The sequence below is a fragment of the Dendropsophus ebraccatus genome, chromosome 7 (assembly GCF_027789765.1).
Source record: "Dendropsophus ebraccatus isolate aDenEbr1 chromosome 7, aDenEbr1.pat, whole genome shotgun sequence".
NCBI classification, from domain to species: Eukaryota; Metazoa; Chordata; class Amphibia; order Anura; family Hylidae; genus Dendropsophus; species Dendropsophus ebraccatus.
The window spans coordinates 115,353,778-115,374,035 of NC_091460.1; the positions used below are offsets into that span (position 1 = coordinate 115,353,778).

At 43.2% G+C, this 20,258-nt stretch overlaps 1 protein-coding gene across 2 annotated transcripts in view; it reads right to left on the reverse strand.

Annotated features, from left to right (window-relative positions):
- The window catches only part of LOC138796981 (N-acylethanolamine-hydrolyzing acid amidase-like), a 44,343-nt gene that overhangs the window by 16,750 nt on the left and 7,335 nt on the right, over positions 1–20,258 (reverse strand). For both annotated transcript variants that reach the window (XM_069976739.1, XM_069976740.1), the window contains exons 2-5: positions 13,900–13,990; positions 11,487–11,560; positions 10,800–10,966; positions 7,321–7,383 (exon numbers count right to left, since the gene is read on the reverse strand). In XM_069976739.1, the coding sequence (XP_069832840.1) occupies positions 7,321–7,383; positions 10,800–10,966; positions 11,487–11,555 (299 nt within the window). In that variant the 5' untranslated portion in view covers positions 11,556–11,560; positions 13,900–13,990. The remainder of the gene's footprint in view (positions 1–7,320; positions 7,384–10,799; positions 10,967–11,486; positions 11,561–13,899; positions 13,991–20,258) is intronic.

Genomic DNA, 20,258 nt, shown 5'->3' on the forward strand with positions numbered 1-20,258 from the left:
GCTTCCATTCCGGCTGGACTGCGCCTGTGCCGAATAGCCTCGAACTCCGGCTCACAGGCTATTCAAGGCTATTCTGCACAGGCGCAGTACAGCCGGAATGGAAGCGGCTGTACTGCGCATGCGCGGCGGCGGCCGGCATCAGAATGTCACAGTCACAAGGCCATTCGAATCACGCCCAGAGGGGCGTGATTACAGCAGAAGAACGCCCAGGGGACCGTGACTACCTGCTAGCCGCACACCGCCCAGGTGACTACCTTAGGTAATTAGCATACGGGGCACCAGTTTTATAAAGTTACTTTGCGGCTTACACCGGGAAGGCACGGAGGCTATGAAAACATGTGTGGCAAGTGTGCTGTGTGCTCTAACAGCACATTTCAAAAGCTCTATATGCGTTTTTCCGGTGATTGGTTCCCTTTAAGGTGAACGTTAATCTTTTTTTCTCTCCTCATCTTCACGACGGCACCACAGGAGTTAACTCGTACCCTAGGGACAGGAAAAACACGCACGAGAGGTTAAAAGCCCCTCCCCTTCCACTTCCACCAGTGTTTTTCCTGTCCCAACAGGGCAGGCACGAGAGGTGGGGATCCGTCGTGGAGATGAGGAGATCCCCTCTAAGAAGAAAGAAAAAAGTTACCTTGCCAGCGGATCGATCGAGGTCCGCCTCCTTCCTTCCTGAGGGCGGCTGGTGGGATATTATATCCTGAGGTATGGGGGAAGACCTGGGGTCCCGCGTCTTCTTATCCCGTGACGGAGGGCACTCGGGTCCCTCTTCGGAGGCTCCTGGTTCACAGTGACCCTGCACACCCATGGAGGGGAGGGAGAGAGGATTCAGCGTCCTTCAGCAGCTTGGGGGCATACGCTTCTCTCCCTCGTGTGCGGCCTACTTCCGGTGGGAGTCGCGCGTGCGGCAGCTGGATACCTGGCCTGGAGCGTAATCTCGCGTGAGACGTGAGCTCCGACGTCACACCGGAAGAGTCATCACTTCCGGTCCGCTCGCGAGAGCGGCATCCTCAAAAGCAGGTGAGGTCTGAACAAGCTGGTCTGAGGTCTGTACAGCAGCATGGAAGGATCCTCGTCCACCACACCTGACAAGCCCTCTCAGCCGCCTCCGGCGGTAAGTGTGCCTCCTCGGCAGCCACACAAAAAAGGGGGAAGACAGAGACTGCGAGTGGTGATTGCAGGCATACACCTTCGTTATAATCCACTTAAGGTCTCCCTCAAAATATTCATACACTGCTTGTATTGATACCTAAATCAGATCCTTATAAACATGTTATTATATGCTCTGTTTAGGAAAAAGAGAAAGGAGGGAAAAAGGACAAACCAAAATCCACTCCTGTGAGGAGATGTATAAATTGCAATGCTAAGCTCTCTTCTTCATGGCGAAAAAATATATGTTCTGCCTGTGTAAATGATATCATAAAGAAGGACAGAACTTCATTTCTTGCTGATATTAGAGAAATGATGAGGGATGAAATAAAGGCAGCACGGGCAGCAGAAACAGATTTATCACCTGCTCCCATTGTCCCTGGGTCAGTGGAGTCTATAGATCAGCCTCTACCACCCCCTACTTCCATAGAACCTCCTGTACATTCAGCAGCTTCTGTGACAACCTTTCAAACAGCTAACCCTCCAGCTACCCTACCAACCTTCCTAACTCCACCCAATCCCTTAATTGTACCATCTGTGACAGGATCAGGATTTGGAGAGGGAAGTGTATCCATACACTCTGACAGATCCAAAAGACGCAGGCAAGCATCTTCAGAATCTGAATACGAATCTGGTCAGATTTCAGATTCAGTAGAAATTATTTCAGAGGGAGAACCTTCTCATTCTGGAACAAACAAATATTACTTCTCTTCAGAACGCACGGACAATCTGATACGTGCTGTTCGACAGACTTTAGCAGTAGAAGAAGTACAGGAGGAATTATCCGCAAAGGATAAATTCTTTGCAGGACTAAAAGTGAAGGAAAAGCTAACCCTCCCGGTACATGAGACATTACAGACACTTATCACTGATGAGTGGCAAGATCCAGAGAGAAGACTAACGATATCAGGAGAGATGAGGAGACGTCTTCCCTTTAAAAAGGAAGATTTAGAGAATTGGGGTGAGATACCCCAAATAGACGCTCAGGTAGCAAAAGCTGCCAAAAGATCTCTCCTACAATTTGAAGATTCCTCACAATTAAAGGATCCAATGGATCGGAAGGCGGAAAGTCTTCTCAGAAAATCATGGGAGACAGTCTCATATTCCCTAAAAAACAATATTGCAGCAACTTGTGTTGCTAGAGCTATGTATGTATGGGTAGACCAGTTGGAGGAACACCTTAGGAATAAGGAAACTTCGAGAGAACAAATAATTGATTCCCTCCCTGTTCTTAGAGACGCTGCAGCTTTTCTATCAGACTCCACAGCAGATGCGGTACGAGTAGCCGCGAAAGACGGGGCCCTAACCAATGCAACAAGAAGGGCATTGTGGATGAAGAATTGGTCTGGAGATAGTATCTCCAGATCTAAATTATGTGGCATTCCCTTTGGAGGGAAATATGTATTCGGGTCAGTGCTAGAAAAGATTGTTGAAAAATCAGTAGACAAAAACAAAGCTCTTCCCGAGGTGAAAGTACAAAAGAAAAAAGAACAGCAGTACAAACGCCCTAAAACTCAGGAGAGTTATAGAGGGAAAGGGAAAGGAGGCCACTGGAGCTATCCAAAAGGGGGAAATAAAAAGAATATTTTTTACACCCCCAGATCCCAGGACAAACAATGACACTGGTCCGGTAGGGGGGAGATTGACCAGGTACCGAGAAGCCTGGTCAAACATAACACAAAATCCCTGGATATTGGACATAATCAGTCAGGGCTACAAAATAGAATTTATAGCCCCTCCCCCCAGACGGTTTCTAATATCTCGACAATCTTCCTCAAATCTACAAGACCATCTAATAAAATCAGTGAAGAAACTGATCTCATCAAATGTAGTTATGCCCGTCCCAGTGACGGAACTAGGGACAGGACATTACTCAAGCCTTTTTTTGGTACCCAAACCAAATGGCACTTACAGATTGATAATCAACCTGAAACCAGTCAACAAGTTTGTAAAGTACAAACGCTTCAAGATGGAGTCGATCAAGTCAACCACTCCTCTGATACAGAAAGATGCAGTGATGGCTTCCATCGACTTAACCGACGCATACTACCATATACCTATACATCCAGAATCTCAGAGGTTCCTGAGATTTGCAGTACGAATACAGGGTAAAGTACACTTCCAATTCAGAGCTCTTCCCTTTGGGATTTCCTCTGCTCCTCGCATTTTCTCTGCTGTTATGGGGGAGGTAACTTCCTTTCTCCATATACAGGGTGTAAGCATTGTTGCCTATCTTGATGATTTGCTCCTTATTTCAGAATCCTCACAGAAACTCCTCCAGGACCTGAAAACCACGGCCGATCTACTCAGATCATTGGGCTGGCTGATCAATCTTCAAAAATCAGACCTCACACCGGGTGCTCAAAAGGTATTTTTAGGAATACTTTTAAACTCCAATAGACAAATGTCTTTTCTCCCTACAGAAAAAAGGCAGGCTCTAATCCAGAAGATTAGATTCTTCAGAGCAAAACCAACCTGCAGTATCAGAGAAGCGATGTCTGTTCTCGGTTCTATGACGGCCTGTATCCCAGCAATCCCATGGAGTCAGGCTCATTCCAGAATGCTACAGAACCAGATTTTATCCACTTGGAACAAACGTAAGTCTGGTTTGGGAAAAAAGTTTTCTCTGTCTTCCCAGGTTCAACGCTCCCTCAGCTGGTGGTTGGTACCGGAAAATCTAGAGAAAGGAGTCCATTGGAATCCAGCACCCAGGAAGATCCTATCAACAGACGCCAGTCAGACAGGATGGGGGGCACGAGTAGACTCTCAGCTCTTCCAGGGGAAGTGGACCAAGGACATTGCAGCAAGGTCCTCCAATTTCAGGGAGCTCATGGCGGTGTGGATATCATTACAGCAGGCTGTGAGTATTCTAGAGCAATGTCACGTTCATGTTCTGTCAGACAATGTAACAGCAGTGGCACATTTAAGACATCAGGGAAGCGCCAAGCAAAATTCACTGAGACAAATATCAGACAAAATATTGTGCTGGGTGGAGGAAAATGTCCTATCCATCTCAGCAACACATCTCAAGGGGACAGAAAATGTACATGCAGATTACCTGAGCCGACACACCATACATCCAGGCGAATGGTGTCTAAAGCAGGAGGTCTTCGACATGTTAATTCACAGATGGGGGCAACCTCAGATCGACCTCTTCGCCACAAGACAGAACAGAAAAGTACGTACTTTCTTCTCTCTAGATCCGAAGGATGGACCGGAGACGATAGATGCTCTCTCCCAAACTTGGGACTTCTCCCTGGCCTACGGGTTTCCTCCAATACCCTTAATTCCGAAGACCTTACAAAAGATTCAAGCAGAGGGAACAATAACGATTCTTCTAGTTCCTTACTGGCCCAGGAGAGCATGGTTCGGGCTACTTCAGACCCTGGCCTTGGAATCTCCAATTCTTCTTCCCAAAATACCGGATCTACTTTACCAAGGTCCATTCTACCATCCAGATCTACTATCCTTAAAGATGTCAGCATGGATCCTGAGAGGACAATGCTCAGGAGCAAAGGCCTCTCAGAGGAGGTAATAAATACTTTACAGAGAAGCAGGAAGCCGGTCACCTCAAAAATATATCTTAAAGTCTGGAAGGTTTTCTCATCATGGTGCCCAGAAGTGATAAATACCTTTCCTGATGACCCAGATTTCTCTAAAATATTAAATTTTCTACAAGCTGGTTTAGAAAAAGGACTAAAACCAGCTACATTAAAGGTACAGGTAGCAGCTTTATCTTCCATATATGATTATAATATTGCAGAACATAGATGGATAAAAAGATTCTTAAGAAGTGCTACTAGACAGAATCCCACTATTAAGGACTTACACCCCCCATTGGACTTAAACATCGTCCTAGAAGGATTATCTAGGCCTCCATTCGAACCTATGGAGGAGGCCAACATAAGATTAATCTCCTTCAAGACTGCATTTTTGGTGGCAGTTGTTTCTGCCAGAAGAGTGGGGGAGATTCAAGCTCTCACAATACAAGAACCGTATTTTTCTATACAGGAGGATCGGATTGTGCTAAAAACAGATCCGAAATTCTTACCAAAGGTTGTGTCATCATTCCATTGCTCACAAGAAATAATTCTTCCTTCTTTTTGCACAAACCCCAAAAATGATCTTGAGAAAAAATTTCACTCTCTGGACGTAAGAAGATCAATTATAAATTATCTACAAGCCTGTAGTTCCTGGAGGAAGGATCAGGCACTGTTCATACAGTTTCAGGGTCCTAATAAAGGGAAGAAGGTTTCAAAGTGTGTATTATCCCGTTGGATAAAGAAGACCATAGAAGAGACATATAACATACAGAAGATACCATGTCCTCTACAAATAAGAGCTCACTCCACTAGGGCAGTATCCACCACATGGGCAGAGAGAGCATGCGCATCAATAGACCAAATCTGTCGAGCTGCCACATGGTCGTCTCCACATACGTTTACAAGGCATTACAGACTGCAGCTACAGCGTAATGAGGATCTCGCCTTCGGTAGGAAGGTTCTTCAAGCTGTGGTCCCGCCCTGAGGAATGGTTGGTATTTTCCTGTGGTGCCGTCGTGAAGATGAGGAGAGAAAAAAGGGTTAGTCTTACTGGTAAGACGTTTTCTCCGAAGTCTTCACGACGGCACCAGCATCCCTCCCTATACTGTGTGATATTACACTCACGTGGTGCCAAGAATGGTTAAAATTACACTGGTGGAAGTGGAAGGGGAGGGGCTTTTAACCTCTCGTGTGTGTTTTTCCTGTCCCTAGGGTACGAGTTAACTCCTGTGGTGCCGTCGTGAAGACTTCGGAGAAAACGTCTTACCAGTAAGACTAACCCTTTTTTCCATTTTAACTTGTTCTCTTTCTATTAGGCTGTATACAAGTTTTCTTTGTTACTCTATTTTAGGCCTCTTTAAGGCCTTGTTTGTTTGGTTGGAAACATTTATTACTATACATTATCATAAATAAAAATAACAGGTACAGGTCGGGTGGAAAGTAGTAAGGGGTTAAAAACATACAATTCTTGAATAACACTATCATAATGTTCAGAAATACATAATTGAAGTTGAAGAAATTCTAACAGTAAGTATTCTGTGTCACTGCACATTATAGACTGGCTTCTCATATGCACTATGCTGCTCCTAGCCCCAGATTCAAACTTTTATAAATGATCCCAGTTTTACATCATGGTACTTGCCTGGAAAACTACATCTCCCAGCATGCATTGCCACCTGCCAAGTACCCGTCCCTGTGTTGTGTATCTGCCCACCACTGGCTTGATTGGCTTGAACTTTGCACAGTAACCACAGTACCTAGCTATTCATCTACATATAGATAGATTAGAGAAAGAGATCAAACAACAGTGTCTCCTTTCCACTATCTCAGAAGAGGCTGTTTCCCCGCCTGTGGACAGGTGTCATGTCAGTGGTGGGCACAGTTACAGACGAGTTGTTACAGCTTGCCTGGCAACAGAAGAGACAGAGATCATGTGAAATCTGTCTCAGAAGGGAGGGGGGAGGACAGAGGAGTGGAGACAGAGTGGACCAGGAAGTGAGGATTTTCTGCAACTTCAGGGTGTGAGTCAAGATGTGCTGCAGACAAATGGAGCAATTCATGTAATAGAAACCTATTACAAACAAATTTAGATTTTGGGTGGGGATTGAACAGGATTAAATCTTTCTTACCCTGAGTTCCCTTTTAAAGGAAAGTAATTACCTTTTATATTCTTTTTTTTTTACCAATTTAAACCAGATACTGACTGAAGATGTCTTCATTCTATTTTCTGAACATGATTATGGGGATAATCATCTTGCCAAAATTTATGTAGACCTGCTCTATGCCATGCAGACAGGGAGAGGAGATGAGCTTTTACCATCACCTATTAGGAATGGTGGATCCTGTGTTATCTATATCTAGGTGTTAAGTTTTATTATAAACCTGGCTGTGGTGATAATAATGTGACTACTGAGAATGAGATCCCTACAGAGCAGGAAGTGTCAGCTTATTATAACGCTCAGTAGCCAGGGCAAAACATGATTTCACATTTTTGTGATGGTCATACTTTTTTTTTTTACACTGAAGCTAAAATCATGTGTTGTTTAAATATATTGCACTATATCTCTATAGTGAACCACCAAACATTTTGTTATGTAAAACTCAAGACTTACAGTTACAGTATACCTACCTACGTGGATAAGACTGACACGGTTTGAGAAAGCTGTCACAGTTTGTTTGAACGAGGTACCACCTAGTCAAAAAGAACAAGCCATAAAGATCATAGTTATTGTGTGACTAATATTCATAGTATAGTTACACATACTTTACTTTGCTTGGATGAACATCTACACAACCAGATTTTCAGTCCTCTACTTACAACATATTTGTTTTAGGGTATAAACCCACACACCGTATATGCAGCGTATTTACTGCTGCGATACGCAGCAAACTCGCAGCAAAATCGCAGCAGATTAGATCTAAATAACTGAACACAGCATCAAATCTGTACCAACAAATCTGCTGCGTATTTGTTGCATATCTGCTGCATATACGGTGTGTGGGTTTATACCCTTAAAGAGAATTACTTTCCTAAAAGGGTAAAACCTCTCTTTCTGTGTAAATGCACCCCTAGGCTGGGTTCACACTATGTATATTTGAGGCTGTATTTGTGAGGCTGTATAGCAACCAAAACCAGGAGTGGATTGAAAACACAGAAAGGCTATGTTCACATAATGTTGTAATTGAGTGGATGGCCGCCATATAATGACAAATTTTTGCTGTTATTTTAAAACAACGGCTGTTATATTGAAATAATGGAAGTTATTTACTGTTATATGGCGGCCATCCACTCAATTTCAACATTGTGTGAACAGATCCTTTCTGTGTTTTCAATCCACTCCTGGTTTTGGTTGCTATGAGGACCTGACATGAGGACCAAATACAGCCTGAAATATACATAGTGTGAACCCAGTCTTAGGCTATGTTCTCACTGCGTACGATTCTGGCCGCATTTCGTACGCCGCCGTACATGTGCGGCTTAAACTACGGGCGTGGGAAAAATCGACATGCGGCCGGATGCGTACGGACCGCGAACATACGCCCGTAGTACACTTATGCTTCCCTAGCTTGTTTCGAAGCGATCTGAAACAGGTCATTTACTTGGAAATCTTCGCCCAGCCCAATAAAACTCACAGAACCTTTTGGATCGAAAAATCAAGTTCAATTTGGCTGAAATAAGTACTTCGTACGGGACCGCATGGAAATCCACGGCCGTGAGTTGGAACAGTTCCGTCCTCAAACAATGGTCTTGTTCATTTTTCACGGCGCTGTATACGATCCGGTCGTAAGTTCATATGTAGTGTGCATTGTGCGGCCGTATATCGTATACTTTCAAGCGTACGCATCAACCTCAAAACTACGTGCGTATATTTGCGGTTCGCACTACGGCCGGAAATATACGTAGTGTGAACATAGCCTTAGGGTACAAACACACGCCGTATATGCAGCGTATTTACTGCTGCGATACGCAGCAAATACGCAGCAGATTAGATCTAAATAACTGAACACAGCATCAAATCTGCTGCGTATCTGCTGCGTTTACGGTGTGTTTGTACCCTTTAAGGGGTTCTCCAGCCAGGTAAATTACCTATTCAATTATGAATTATGTTCCATTCTTCTCCTTCCCAAGTCCTGAGTTGCTGCCTTCTGATGAAGACACAGAAAACTGTGTCTGAGCTGTTCAGTTCGGTTAAACACAGTGTTCGGTTAAACACAGTAAGGGTGGTATTACACGGGCCGATGGGGGCCCGATAATATCTGTAAACGAGCACCGATCTGCTAGATCGGCACTCGTTTACAGGGCCTATTACACAGCCCGATAATCATTTAACAAGGGCTGCAGGGACATCGTTACCGAAGTCCTTGCAGCCTTTGTTTAAACTGTATACATTACCTATCCAGGTTGCAGGGTTTCCTCTTCCTCTGTGCTTCTCCGCTGGGTCCGCGTGCTCCAGCTTCACAGCGGCTTGTCTCAGCTGACAGGCCGCTCAGCCAATCACTGGCGACAGCGGTCCCGGCCTGTGATTGGCCGAGCGGCCTGTCAGCTGACACAGGCCACTGTGAAGCCAGAGCGCGCGGGACCCGGTGAGAAGCTCAGAGGAAGAGGAGCCCTGCAACCTGGATAGGTATGTATTCCTCTTTTCATATCTTCAGCGTCAGCCGCGCACCGCTATTAGACGTAGCAGTGCATGGTCGGCGCCCGATGATTATAGGTCAGAACCTATATCAACGATCAGCCGATGACAACGATCATCGGCCGATCGTTGTCTTTATAACACGGAACAATAATCGACTATATAGGGCTGATTATCATTCCGTGTAATAGTACCCTAAGGCCGTACACACAGAGGGTGCTGGTGCCGATCAGAGACTGATGATAACAAGTATGGAACAGATTTTGTTAGTCTGTCTCCAGATGGAGGGCATTACATAACCCCTTTTTTAGGATGGGTTCAGGCTAAGCATTTTTTTGGAAAAGAAAAATGTCACTAAAAATGCAAAATGGGCACATGGCTTTTTTTAGGGTCAAAAACACAGCCAGATGTTAGCTGAGAGTCAATGGGGAAAAATTAAATGCTACACCCACATGACGTTTTTTGGTTTGTGTTTTTTTTTTTTCTTTTTAGGACAGTTTGGTGTTTTGCAGTGCCCCTTGGAATGCACAAGTAGCATCTCTACTGTGATGATTCCTTTTATGTTCCCCCTTACATATTCACAGAGCCCATGCACATCTTATGGTTCCTTCCTTTAAGCCCCTATTACACGGGGCAACTGTAAGGAGCAAACAAGCAATGTGAGTTTGCTCCTCGTTCCCCGCTCGCAGCCACTGCTATTACACGCAACGCCAGTGAGCGAGTAAGTGCAGGAGGGGCTGCAGGGAGGGGGCGGGGGCTGTCCGGGTGATCGCTAGATCGTCTGGCCAGCCCATAGAGGATAGCGGCAGTCTGCTGCCGCCGCTTCTATTCCGCGGAGCGACAGCAGCAGATCGCTGCTATCATTGTCGTTTGTCTTTTAACATGTTGAAAGACAAACAACAGCAACGATAGGCCAACATCGTTCATGTCAGTTGATCGCTGCCTTCTATTACTTGCGACGATTATCGGCCATGACAGCCGAATATGGCCGATAATTGTTCCGTGTAATAGGGCCTTTACCCTTGTTAGGTTATGTCCTCCCTGATTCATGCCCAGTTCCCTCACTAACACCTAGCCTCCCACAGGGGCTTGCCACACAGTCTCTCCCGTCTCAGCAGAGCCCCTTTTTCTGTGTCTCAGCCCTCACCTCTTGCTAAATTCTGTTGCCCTTCTTCCTCCAATAATGGAGAGGAGGGGACACCTTAGCTGCATTGGGCTCGGAAATTTACGATGGTGGCCCAGACTAAATTCTCAGGTTAATTTCATAGACGCTACAGTCTATGTGATGATGAACCAATACATAACCCCCAGAAGTCCCGCTTCTTACTTTAAATATAGCATCTTTCATACACAAGACACGAGTCACACCCTCATCTCCAGCCGAGCCTTACTTTTTCTTAAAGCTCCAGTTAGTTTATGTTCATTCTGTAGTTTTCTTTTATGCTGTTTATTACATGAAATGTGACATACTCACTTTTCTTTACCAGGATCCAAATAACTGTAATATACAGAAATGTTTCTATCACGAGTAATAACAACTCCATCCCTTGTGCCGGACACCATGAAGTAGGCATTATTAAGAATTGGAGTCTCCGTTAGTCTTATAAAAGCTGTCAGCAAATGTTGGCATTTACTAAGTGTCTGTTAAAATAAATAAAAAAATAAAAAAAAGTAATAAATTAAAAAGTGTGCCTTGTCTAGAATAGATAAATGTTAATTTCTCTTCTGATCCTCTTTATATGAGATGGCCATTTTTGTAGACTTCATAGCCGAATTATATGAAAGGAAAAGTTACAATGTTTCCTAATATATAGTTTTAGCATCAATTCTTACAAGGAACACAGGAGAATAAGCACCCCAAAATTTGTTATGCAATTACTCCTGGGTATGGCAGTACTCCATATGGGGTCATACCCTACTCTTTGGCGATACGGCAGGGCTCAGAAGGGAAGAAGCACCAAAAACAAAGTACATTACAGTACAGTACATTATACCCACACTTACACAGCTCTACTGCATACACAATAGGTACACAGCTCTGCAGCATCATACACACTCAGCTATGCTACATCCAAATACACAGCTCTATTAAACTCTATTCTTAATTAAACTAAGATTATACAGTATATAAGTATATATGAGGTTAGTATGTTTTACTTACTCGTCTTATTAACCAACTGTCTGGAAATCCTTTTGTCAGGAAAGAGATTAAATGATCCAACCAATTCATCTGGCCTGAAAAAATACATTCACGTGTTTAGACAGAGGTAATTTTTTTTTTTTTATTTAAATTTTATTTTAGATTTATTAATTACAAAAAAAAAATATTCTAAAACGACAATTCCACCATTTGGGAATAATACAATACCATTACCAATTATATTTACAACAACAACTTAAACCCCCCCACCTCCCCCCTTCCCTCCCAGGCCACTGCTGGAGGAAGACCAAAAAAAAAAAAAAAAATTACAGAGGTAATTACACTCCTTAAAGAGGTTCTTGGGCAAACTTCAAAAACCAGGGAGGGCAGGGGGTGGTGGGAACATAACAATGAAGTGATACTTACCTGTCCTGGTGCCCCCGAAGTGCCACCACTCAGGGTCACCCACTGGTGTCCTGTATCACCCGGTTCCTGTTTCACCACAACACCACGGAAACTACCCCCTCAGCCAGAAAGAGACAGTTGTCCCGTCACAGATTGGCTTAATGGGCATTTCTGTGTAGGGCAATGACATCACAGGACTGGGCCATACAGGAGACCAGTGGGTGCTCAGAGTACCCCTTAAGTTTTCAACATGGGTACAGTTCTGGGCACTGATGTGTAGTACCAGACACAGCCACAGAGGGCAGACCTCCTTTACATATTAAAGATTACCCTAAGAATATGCTGTTAATATAAGAGAAATCCTAGAAAATCCTAAAAAATAAGGTCTTTTAGTCATTGATTTAAAAAGAGAACCCATCATTGTGCTTCTATGGGACATAATGATTTTTGGCCTGTGGAGGTCCCAGCTGTTTTGAAGGCTAACATGCATTAACATACGATAACATGACGAAGAGTGTGGACTTTTGGTGAAGGCTTTGACAGAAACTATAAAATCACATTAAAATCACTGATAGGAGAAATGAATAATATGATTTCAGGACCATGTATTTTGTCATGGGAGAAGTAAGTTACTTTGACATTGTCAAATTATTGTGCCAGATAAGTGGGTACTTGGCACATCTGCAGTAGAACTGGGCCATGGTACAATGGAGGGTGGCCTGGTGTTAATTATGTTTTCACTTACATCATGTGGATGGATGGGTGCATATGTGTTGCTTACAAGTATGGCAGCAGTATGCACTGCCGACCCCTATTCATAACAGAGCCGGCGAGGATCGATATGGAGATCGTCGGGGGGTTCAGGGGTCGGACCCCGCGCGATCCCCTTCTTTTACCCTAATCTGTGGATAGAGGAAAAGTGAATATTTCCCAGAATACCCCTTTAAATTACCTCTTCCCGCGCCTCTGGTGTCACAACTTGGCTGATAGATTGCCTACAATCAGTGGCTGGGGCGGACACTACTGCAGTCACTGATTGGCTGAGGGGGCAATCAATCAGCCAGGTAAGCCATTTCCCCCCAAATTGAGACAGCATCAGAACTCGAGGGAAAACAAGTACTCTCCAGGATCCTGGAACCTGTGATGCTGCACATCAGGGGCATGGGGAGAGGTAAGTAACACTAATATATAATGTTACTTACTGCCCCTGCCTGCTGACAAATGTTAAAAATCACTGGACTTTTCCTTTAAGTACTTGAATTCATGGTGGATGTAATTATAATATATAACATTACCATTACCTAAACATTGCAGCAGACCAAATCTAGTCCTTCATGGCAGCATATTTCCTAAAGGCAGTGCCCTCTTCAGCAGGGTAAGACACCCCACCACATGGCTAGAAATGTTCAGGAATGGTTTGAGGAACATGACAAAGGGTTAACATTGCTGACTTTTCCTCAAAATTCCTCAAAATCTGTTCGGTATGGTATCAAAATAAGTAACTCACAGGACACAAAGGATCTGCTTGGTCCCAGATGTCACATGACCCCTTATGAGGAGTTGTTTAGTCCATGCTCCTTTGGTGGCACGCAGTATTAGGTCATGTTCACATAGCGTAAGACACCGGCCGTTCTGTGACTAGGCCGGGTTTACAGGATGGCCGGTGTCAGAGAAGATTCTCCCAGCCGGTATTGCAGTATCGGCTGGATGATCTTCATTTCTGATGAATTGGGATGCGTTTGCATCCATGATGCGCCCGCAGCCAAATTCACCGCAGCACACAATGGAGGGTGCAGCCGGAGCCGCAGGCTCCATTGTGTGAACTGACATGTCTGTGCGGCTGCTATTTAATGAATAGCAGCCGCAGAAAACTGACATGTTGCAACAACGGCCCATGATTTATGTCAAACTGACATGTTGCAACAACGGCCCATGATTTATGTCAAACATATGCCGTGTGAACCTCAGGCAGGCAAATTTAATGGCTGACAGGTCTTTGTATAATAAATATATATAAAATGTAGTGTACCTCTGGCATTTCCTGATATGGTATACTTGTAGGGTCTTTGCCCAGTCCACAGACCAACATAACCCACAAAGGTCGTCCCTGTGTATGCAATCTGAAACAGAAATCAAAATGATCATGTTATTGTTTCAACTAAAATATTAGGTATTGATCTCTTTAGAAACATCTAGATTTTTGCATATAAAATAGATCAGCAATAACAAGTGTTTGGAAGCAGAAGTCAACTGAATATTAAATCTGCAACAAAGAATAAATATACCAAAGAAAGATCCTCCCTGTCCAAGAGGATATACCCTCTAAGCAGTTCAAAGCATTATACCATAAAGGAAAAACACATGTAAAGTAGAGGACTGAACAAACTATCTTTAAATTAAATACCAAATATAAGTTAAAAACAGCAATGTATATGGTAGAGGCATATAATATAACATATATCGCACACAAGGAACAATACCCTCTGTGTTAATTGGCAAATAGGAGGAAATTCATAAATATATATAATCAAATACAAGTACATGATTATGGATAATTTGCAACTCTATCTGATATTCAACAATGGCCAAGTGTCTTCAAATCAGAACGAATGAAGAGGAGAAAAAAAAACACAATAGAAAATAAATGAAAAAAAAAAAAAAGCTCCAGTGGGATTTCATGTGAACGTATACATAGGGCTGTGCTGTAAATGCACAATAGTTAGTATACACAGTATATACAAATAATCCAGTACAAATGAAAAAAACAAAACAAGCAAAAGAGCGCCCTCAAGAAAATGCCTAAGAGAGAGTAAGGGCCCTATTCCACAGTAACAATAATCAGCCGGATCGGCCCCATTTGGCCCGATTCGGCCGATTATCGTTTGGTGAAATAGAGGGAACGATCAGCCGATGATCGTGCTATCGGCTGATTGTTCATTTAGGGCCAGACCTAAAATCATCGTTCCCCCACCGCGCATCGCTGACCGACGATTTGACAAAAAGCAGCAGCATCATCATACATTACCTGGCTGCAAGGCTTCTTCTCCGCGCTGTCTTCATCCCCGGGTCCCGCGCGCTCTATCTTCTGAATGGCCGGTCAGCTGACGGAGCGCTCAGCCAATCACAGGCCGGGACCGCCGCGGCCTGTGATTGGCTGAGTGTGGCCTGTCAGCTGACCGGCCATTCAGAAGATAGAGCGCGGGGGACCCCGGGAGGAGACTGAGCGGAGGACAAGCCCTGCAGCCAGGTAATGTATGATGCTGCAAGGGCTTCAAGGACATCGGTAACGATGTCCCTGCAGCCCTCGCTCAATGATCATCGGGCCGTGGAATAGGCCCAGTAAACGAGCAGCGATCTAGCAGAACGCCGCTCGTTTATATCGTTGATCGGGCCCTCCTCAGCCCGTGAAATAGGACCCTTAAGGTTTCTGTGTTTAATACAAAAAAACAGATGCTTTTTTTTTTTTATAATGGAAGTCAATAGAAAAATGGATCAAAACGGATGCACACAAATCCATTGTTTTTGCAAAATGCATTGCAAAAACGTAGTGTGAACCCAGCCTAAGTGGGGAACAAATGCAGAGAAAAAAGCATTGAGTATGAGGGGGCTCCCCACTCTTTTTTAGGTATCTCCTTGGAGACGCACCTCTGATATTCTAGCCACTGTTCTGCTTGTTTTTCTTTCATTTTTACTGAACTGTATGTGTATACTGACTATTGTGCCTTTTAAGCGCAGCCCTATGTATACTTTCACATAAGACCCCAGTGAGCTTCACTTTTCGATTTCTTTTGTGCTTATTTTTCCTCTTTACTTGTTCAGATTTGCAGACACACGGTCATTGTTAAATATCAGATGATGTTGCAGGTGTTTCCATAATCATATACTTTACAATAACTCAAGTATTTTCTCCTAGGTATATTTTCCAAGTAACACAGAGGGTATTATGCCCTATGCGCTGTATACATTATCAAGCTTTGTTCCATGTATCTACTGTTATTTTTTTGGCCCCTTATTGTCTCTTTCTTGCAGTGAGCAAGGGTCCTTTTATGCCCCTATCATGTACATTGATGTGTTTAACCCCTTAAGGTTAAAGCCAATTTGCGTTTTTGCACTTTTGCTTTTTCCACTTTATGTTTAAAAGGCCATAGTACTTGCATTTTTTCACCGAGAGACCCATATGAGCACTTATTTTTTGCGAAACCAATTGTACTTTGCAATAACAGGCATTATTTTTCCATAAAATATGCTGTGAAACCGGAAAAGAATCATTTGCGCTGTCAAATTGAAAAAAAAAACTGAATTTGTTTGGATTTCGGGGAGTTTTGCATTTAGGCCGTTTGCCCTGGGGTAAAACTGACTTGTTATATATGTTCCTCAAGTCGATACGATTACAGCGATATATGTAACATGTATAACTTTTATTGTATCTGATGGCTTTTAAAAAATTCGAACCATTGTTAACAAATATATGTTCCTTAAAATCGCTCCATTCCCAGGCTTATAGCGCTTTTATCCTTTGGTCCATGGGGCTGTGTGAGGTGTCAGTTTTTGCGCCATGATCTTTAATTTCAATCGGTACCTTGATTGCACACATGCAACTTTTTGATCACTTTTTATTAAATTTTTTCTGGATTTGATGCAACCAAAAATGCGCAATTTTGCACTTTGGAATTTTTTTGCGCTGACGCCGTTTACCGTGCGAGATCAGGAATGTGATTAATTTAATAGTTCGAGTGATTACGTGCGCGACGATACTAAATATGTTTATTTATTTGTTTATTTATTTATATTTATAAAAAGGGAAAAGGGGGGTGATTCAGACTTTTATTGGGGAGGGGATTTTTTTTATTAATAAAAACACTTTTTTACTTTATATCTTTTACATTAACTAGAAGTCCCCCTGGGGGACTTGTATATACACAGCACTGATCTCTCATAGAGATCAATGCTGTGTATATACACAGCAAAGATCCATTAGATCGGTGATCCATTGCACTGGCCTGCTGCAGGCGTCATTGCGACGCTGAGGCCCGGCACGGGCAGAATAACGGATCTCCCTCCCGCAATCGCATCACGGGGGGGGAGATCTGCCCCACTAGACACCAGAGACGTGAGTTCTGAAGCATTTCAATGCAGCTGTCAGGTTTGACAGCTGCATTGAAGTACTTAATTAGCCGACGCGGCAACGGGACCCGTGCTGGCTAATAGAGGTGCTCCCCGGCTGCAGATATCAGCCGGAAGCAGCGCCGTTCAGAGCGGGACCCCTCTCTGAACTCCCCCCGCGGCACCATGACGTACCAGGTACGTCATGGGTCGCTAAGGGGTTAAAGGAGAAGTCCAGTGAAAATTTTTATTAAAGTATTGTATTGCCCCCCAAAAGTTATAGAAATTACCAATATACACTTATTACGGGAAATGCTTATAAAGTGCTTTCTTCCCTGCTCTTACTACTGTATCAAGGCTTCACTTTCTGCATAAAATGGTGATGTCACTTCCTGGCTCAAATGGTGATGTCACGACCCGACTCCCAGAGCTGTGCGGGCTGTGGTTGCTGGAGAGGATGATGGCAGAGAGATGCTCAGTGTCCCCCCAGTGCCCTGTGCCCCTCAGTGTCCCCCTGCCATCATCCTCTCCAGCAGCCACAGCCCGCACAGCTCTGGGAGTCGGGTCGTGACATCACCATTTGAGCCAGGAAGTGACATCACCATTTGAGCCAGAAAGTGAAGCCTTGATACAGTAGTAAGAGCAGGGAAGAAAGCACTTTATAAGCATTTCCTGTAATAAGTGTATATTGGTAATTTGTATAACTTTAGTGGGGGGGGGGGGGGGGCAATACAATACTTCAATAAACATTTTTGCCGGACTTCTCCTTTAACCTTACACATTTTTGTGCATAGAATAAAATAACATATATGATATCACTGTAATTGCCATGAGATATATATTCAGTTCTCGAACTTAATTGGTTCCAGAAGGCAGTTTGAGAACCAAGCAGTGTCTTCCCATAGGAAATAATGTAAATGTGTTTAATTGGTTCCAGCACCCACCAATAATTACCTACAGTATCCATATATTACATTGAAAAGTGCCCAGTTTAATCTCTACAGTATATTACAGAGCAACACTATACTGTACATTACAGAGCAGCACTATACTGTACAGCAGTGCTTCTCAAACTGTGAGGTGCCCCCTAGTTGCTGGTGAGGCGCAGCTTGGGGAGGCACTTCTCACAAAAGTGACCATAAGCTGCACAGTCCTTTCCCTGACTCCAACAATCTCTGCTTTAGGAACATTTTTGACTCATTTTGTACTTATTTTATGTTATACAGAGATAAGGAGATAAATGGAGGGTAGACTGAGCAATAGTTTTTATATTTGCATGGACTTCCACAACAAATGATGAGGCCTTAGCTTCCCCTTTGGTTAGTCTGGTGAGGCCCAGGCATCATTTTGCCTTTTGGGTGAGGCTCCAGTAGAAAAAGTTTGAGAAGCACTGCTGTACAGTACATTATACACAAGAAACATACAACAAAACCAGCAATTATATAACAGTAGTCACCAGCTTTTCACTTATCCCTTACTGTATAGAGTCCCCCCCATTCCAGCACTGTAACGTATGGGAGATGGTGGTGCACTGACTGTACTACTACTGTGCTCTATATGCACTCCAGCAGTCTTATACAGTACAGGATAGGAGATGGTGGTGCACTGACTGTACTACTACTGTATTGTATATGCACTCCAGCAGTCTTATACAGTACAGGATGAGAGATGGTGGTGCACTGACTGTACTACTACTGTACTGTATATGCTCTCCAGATGTCTTATATAGTACTGTAATGTATGTGAAGTCTCTCCAGTGCTAAACTCACCAAGTACAACCCACCATCCATGCTGGCAGAAACGTTCAGATACCGAGTACTTCAAGACTCGGTGCCCGAAAAGTGTTTGAGAACAAAAGCAAACTTTCCTTGAAAAAACAGTTCCAAGCAGTTTGAGAACTGCCATGATCCCTTCTGCTCACCAACTCCTGGTCTGCACTTTAGAAGTAAAGATTAGAGATGAGCGAACCTGGAGCATGCTTGAGTCAATCCGAACCCGAACGTTCAGCATTTGATTAGCGGTGGCTGCTGAAGTTGGATAAAGCCCTAAGGCTATGTGGAAATCATGGATATAGTCATTGGCTGTATCCATGTTTTCCAGACAACCTTAGAGCTTTATCCAAGTTCAGCAGCCCCGGCTAATCAAATGCCAAAGGTTTGAGTTCAGATCGACTCAAACCCGATTCGCTCATCTCTAGTACAGATATATATCTGCACAACCAATTAAAACAACATAGTGGGCAAAGATTATGGTGAAAAAAAGTTTCAAACATAATACCTTTCCACTCCTCTTAAAATCCACATCAATAGTCAAAGTTCTTAACAGAGGATCAAAGTTTACATCTAAATTTCTTCCATGGAAAATGACTCCTTTATTATCTTCAACCATTATATTAGTGCCAAACCTACATTTTTAATAAACAGTTAAAAAAAACACAACAATGTACAAAAGCAGTCAGGCCACATATCTATCTTTATAATGTTTACTATGAATGGTGTTATCAGTGCCTTTGTATCTCTACTATCTTTACTAGTTAACCCCTTACCGTCTATATATATCTTCCTATTACCGATGCTCCCTGCAGTAGGAATGTGTGTGTATATATATATATATATATATATATATATATATATATATTGTTCCTAGAGTGAATGGGTTTTAATATGTGCTGGCCTGCTCAAGTGTGAGCATCCATGTACATATTAATGTGGCAGGAGCCGGGCATAATGACAGGCAGCAGCGATCACGCAGCTGTCTTTTATTAACCCCTTAAATGCTGCAATCTATAGCGAAAGTTTAAAAAAATTTAACAAAACCCTTCCCAGTAGGGTTGAACTCATCCTCTATTCCATTTTACAAAAAAAAAAAAAAAAGTTTTATAATAAACATATCTAGTATCGTAAGCGTTCAGAATTGTCCAATTTATTATAATATGGTTGGCACGCAGTGAACAGTGAAAAGAGGAAACATTTGCTGGATTTGCAGGATTGCTGATCCCCCCCCCCCAATTATATATCAGATTAAAAAAAAAAACAATAAAAATTTCCATTTACACCAATATGGTGCCAATTAAAGCTATATAACATGGGAAAACAAAAGAGTTCTGGCTCCTAGTAGGCAAAGAGGAGAAGGCAGAGATGGACATCTGTGAATCAATGACCTTTGGTCATGATGGGGTTAATATGAAGTCCCATTTTGGAGTGACACAAACTTCATCTGTACCTGTATGCATTTAAATCCTGGATGGATGTGCTATGTGTAATCTGTTGTATGGGTGTTTTTTGT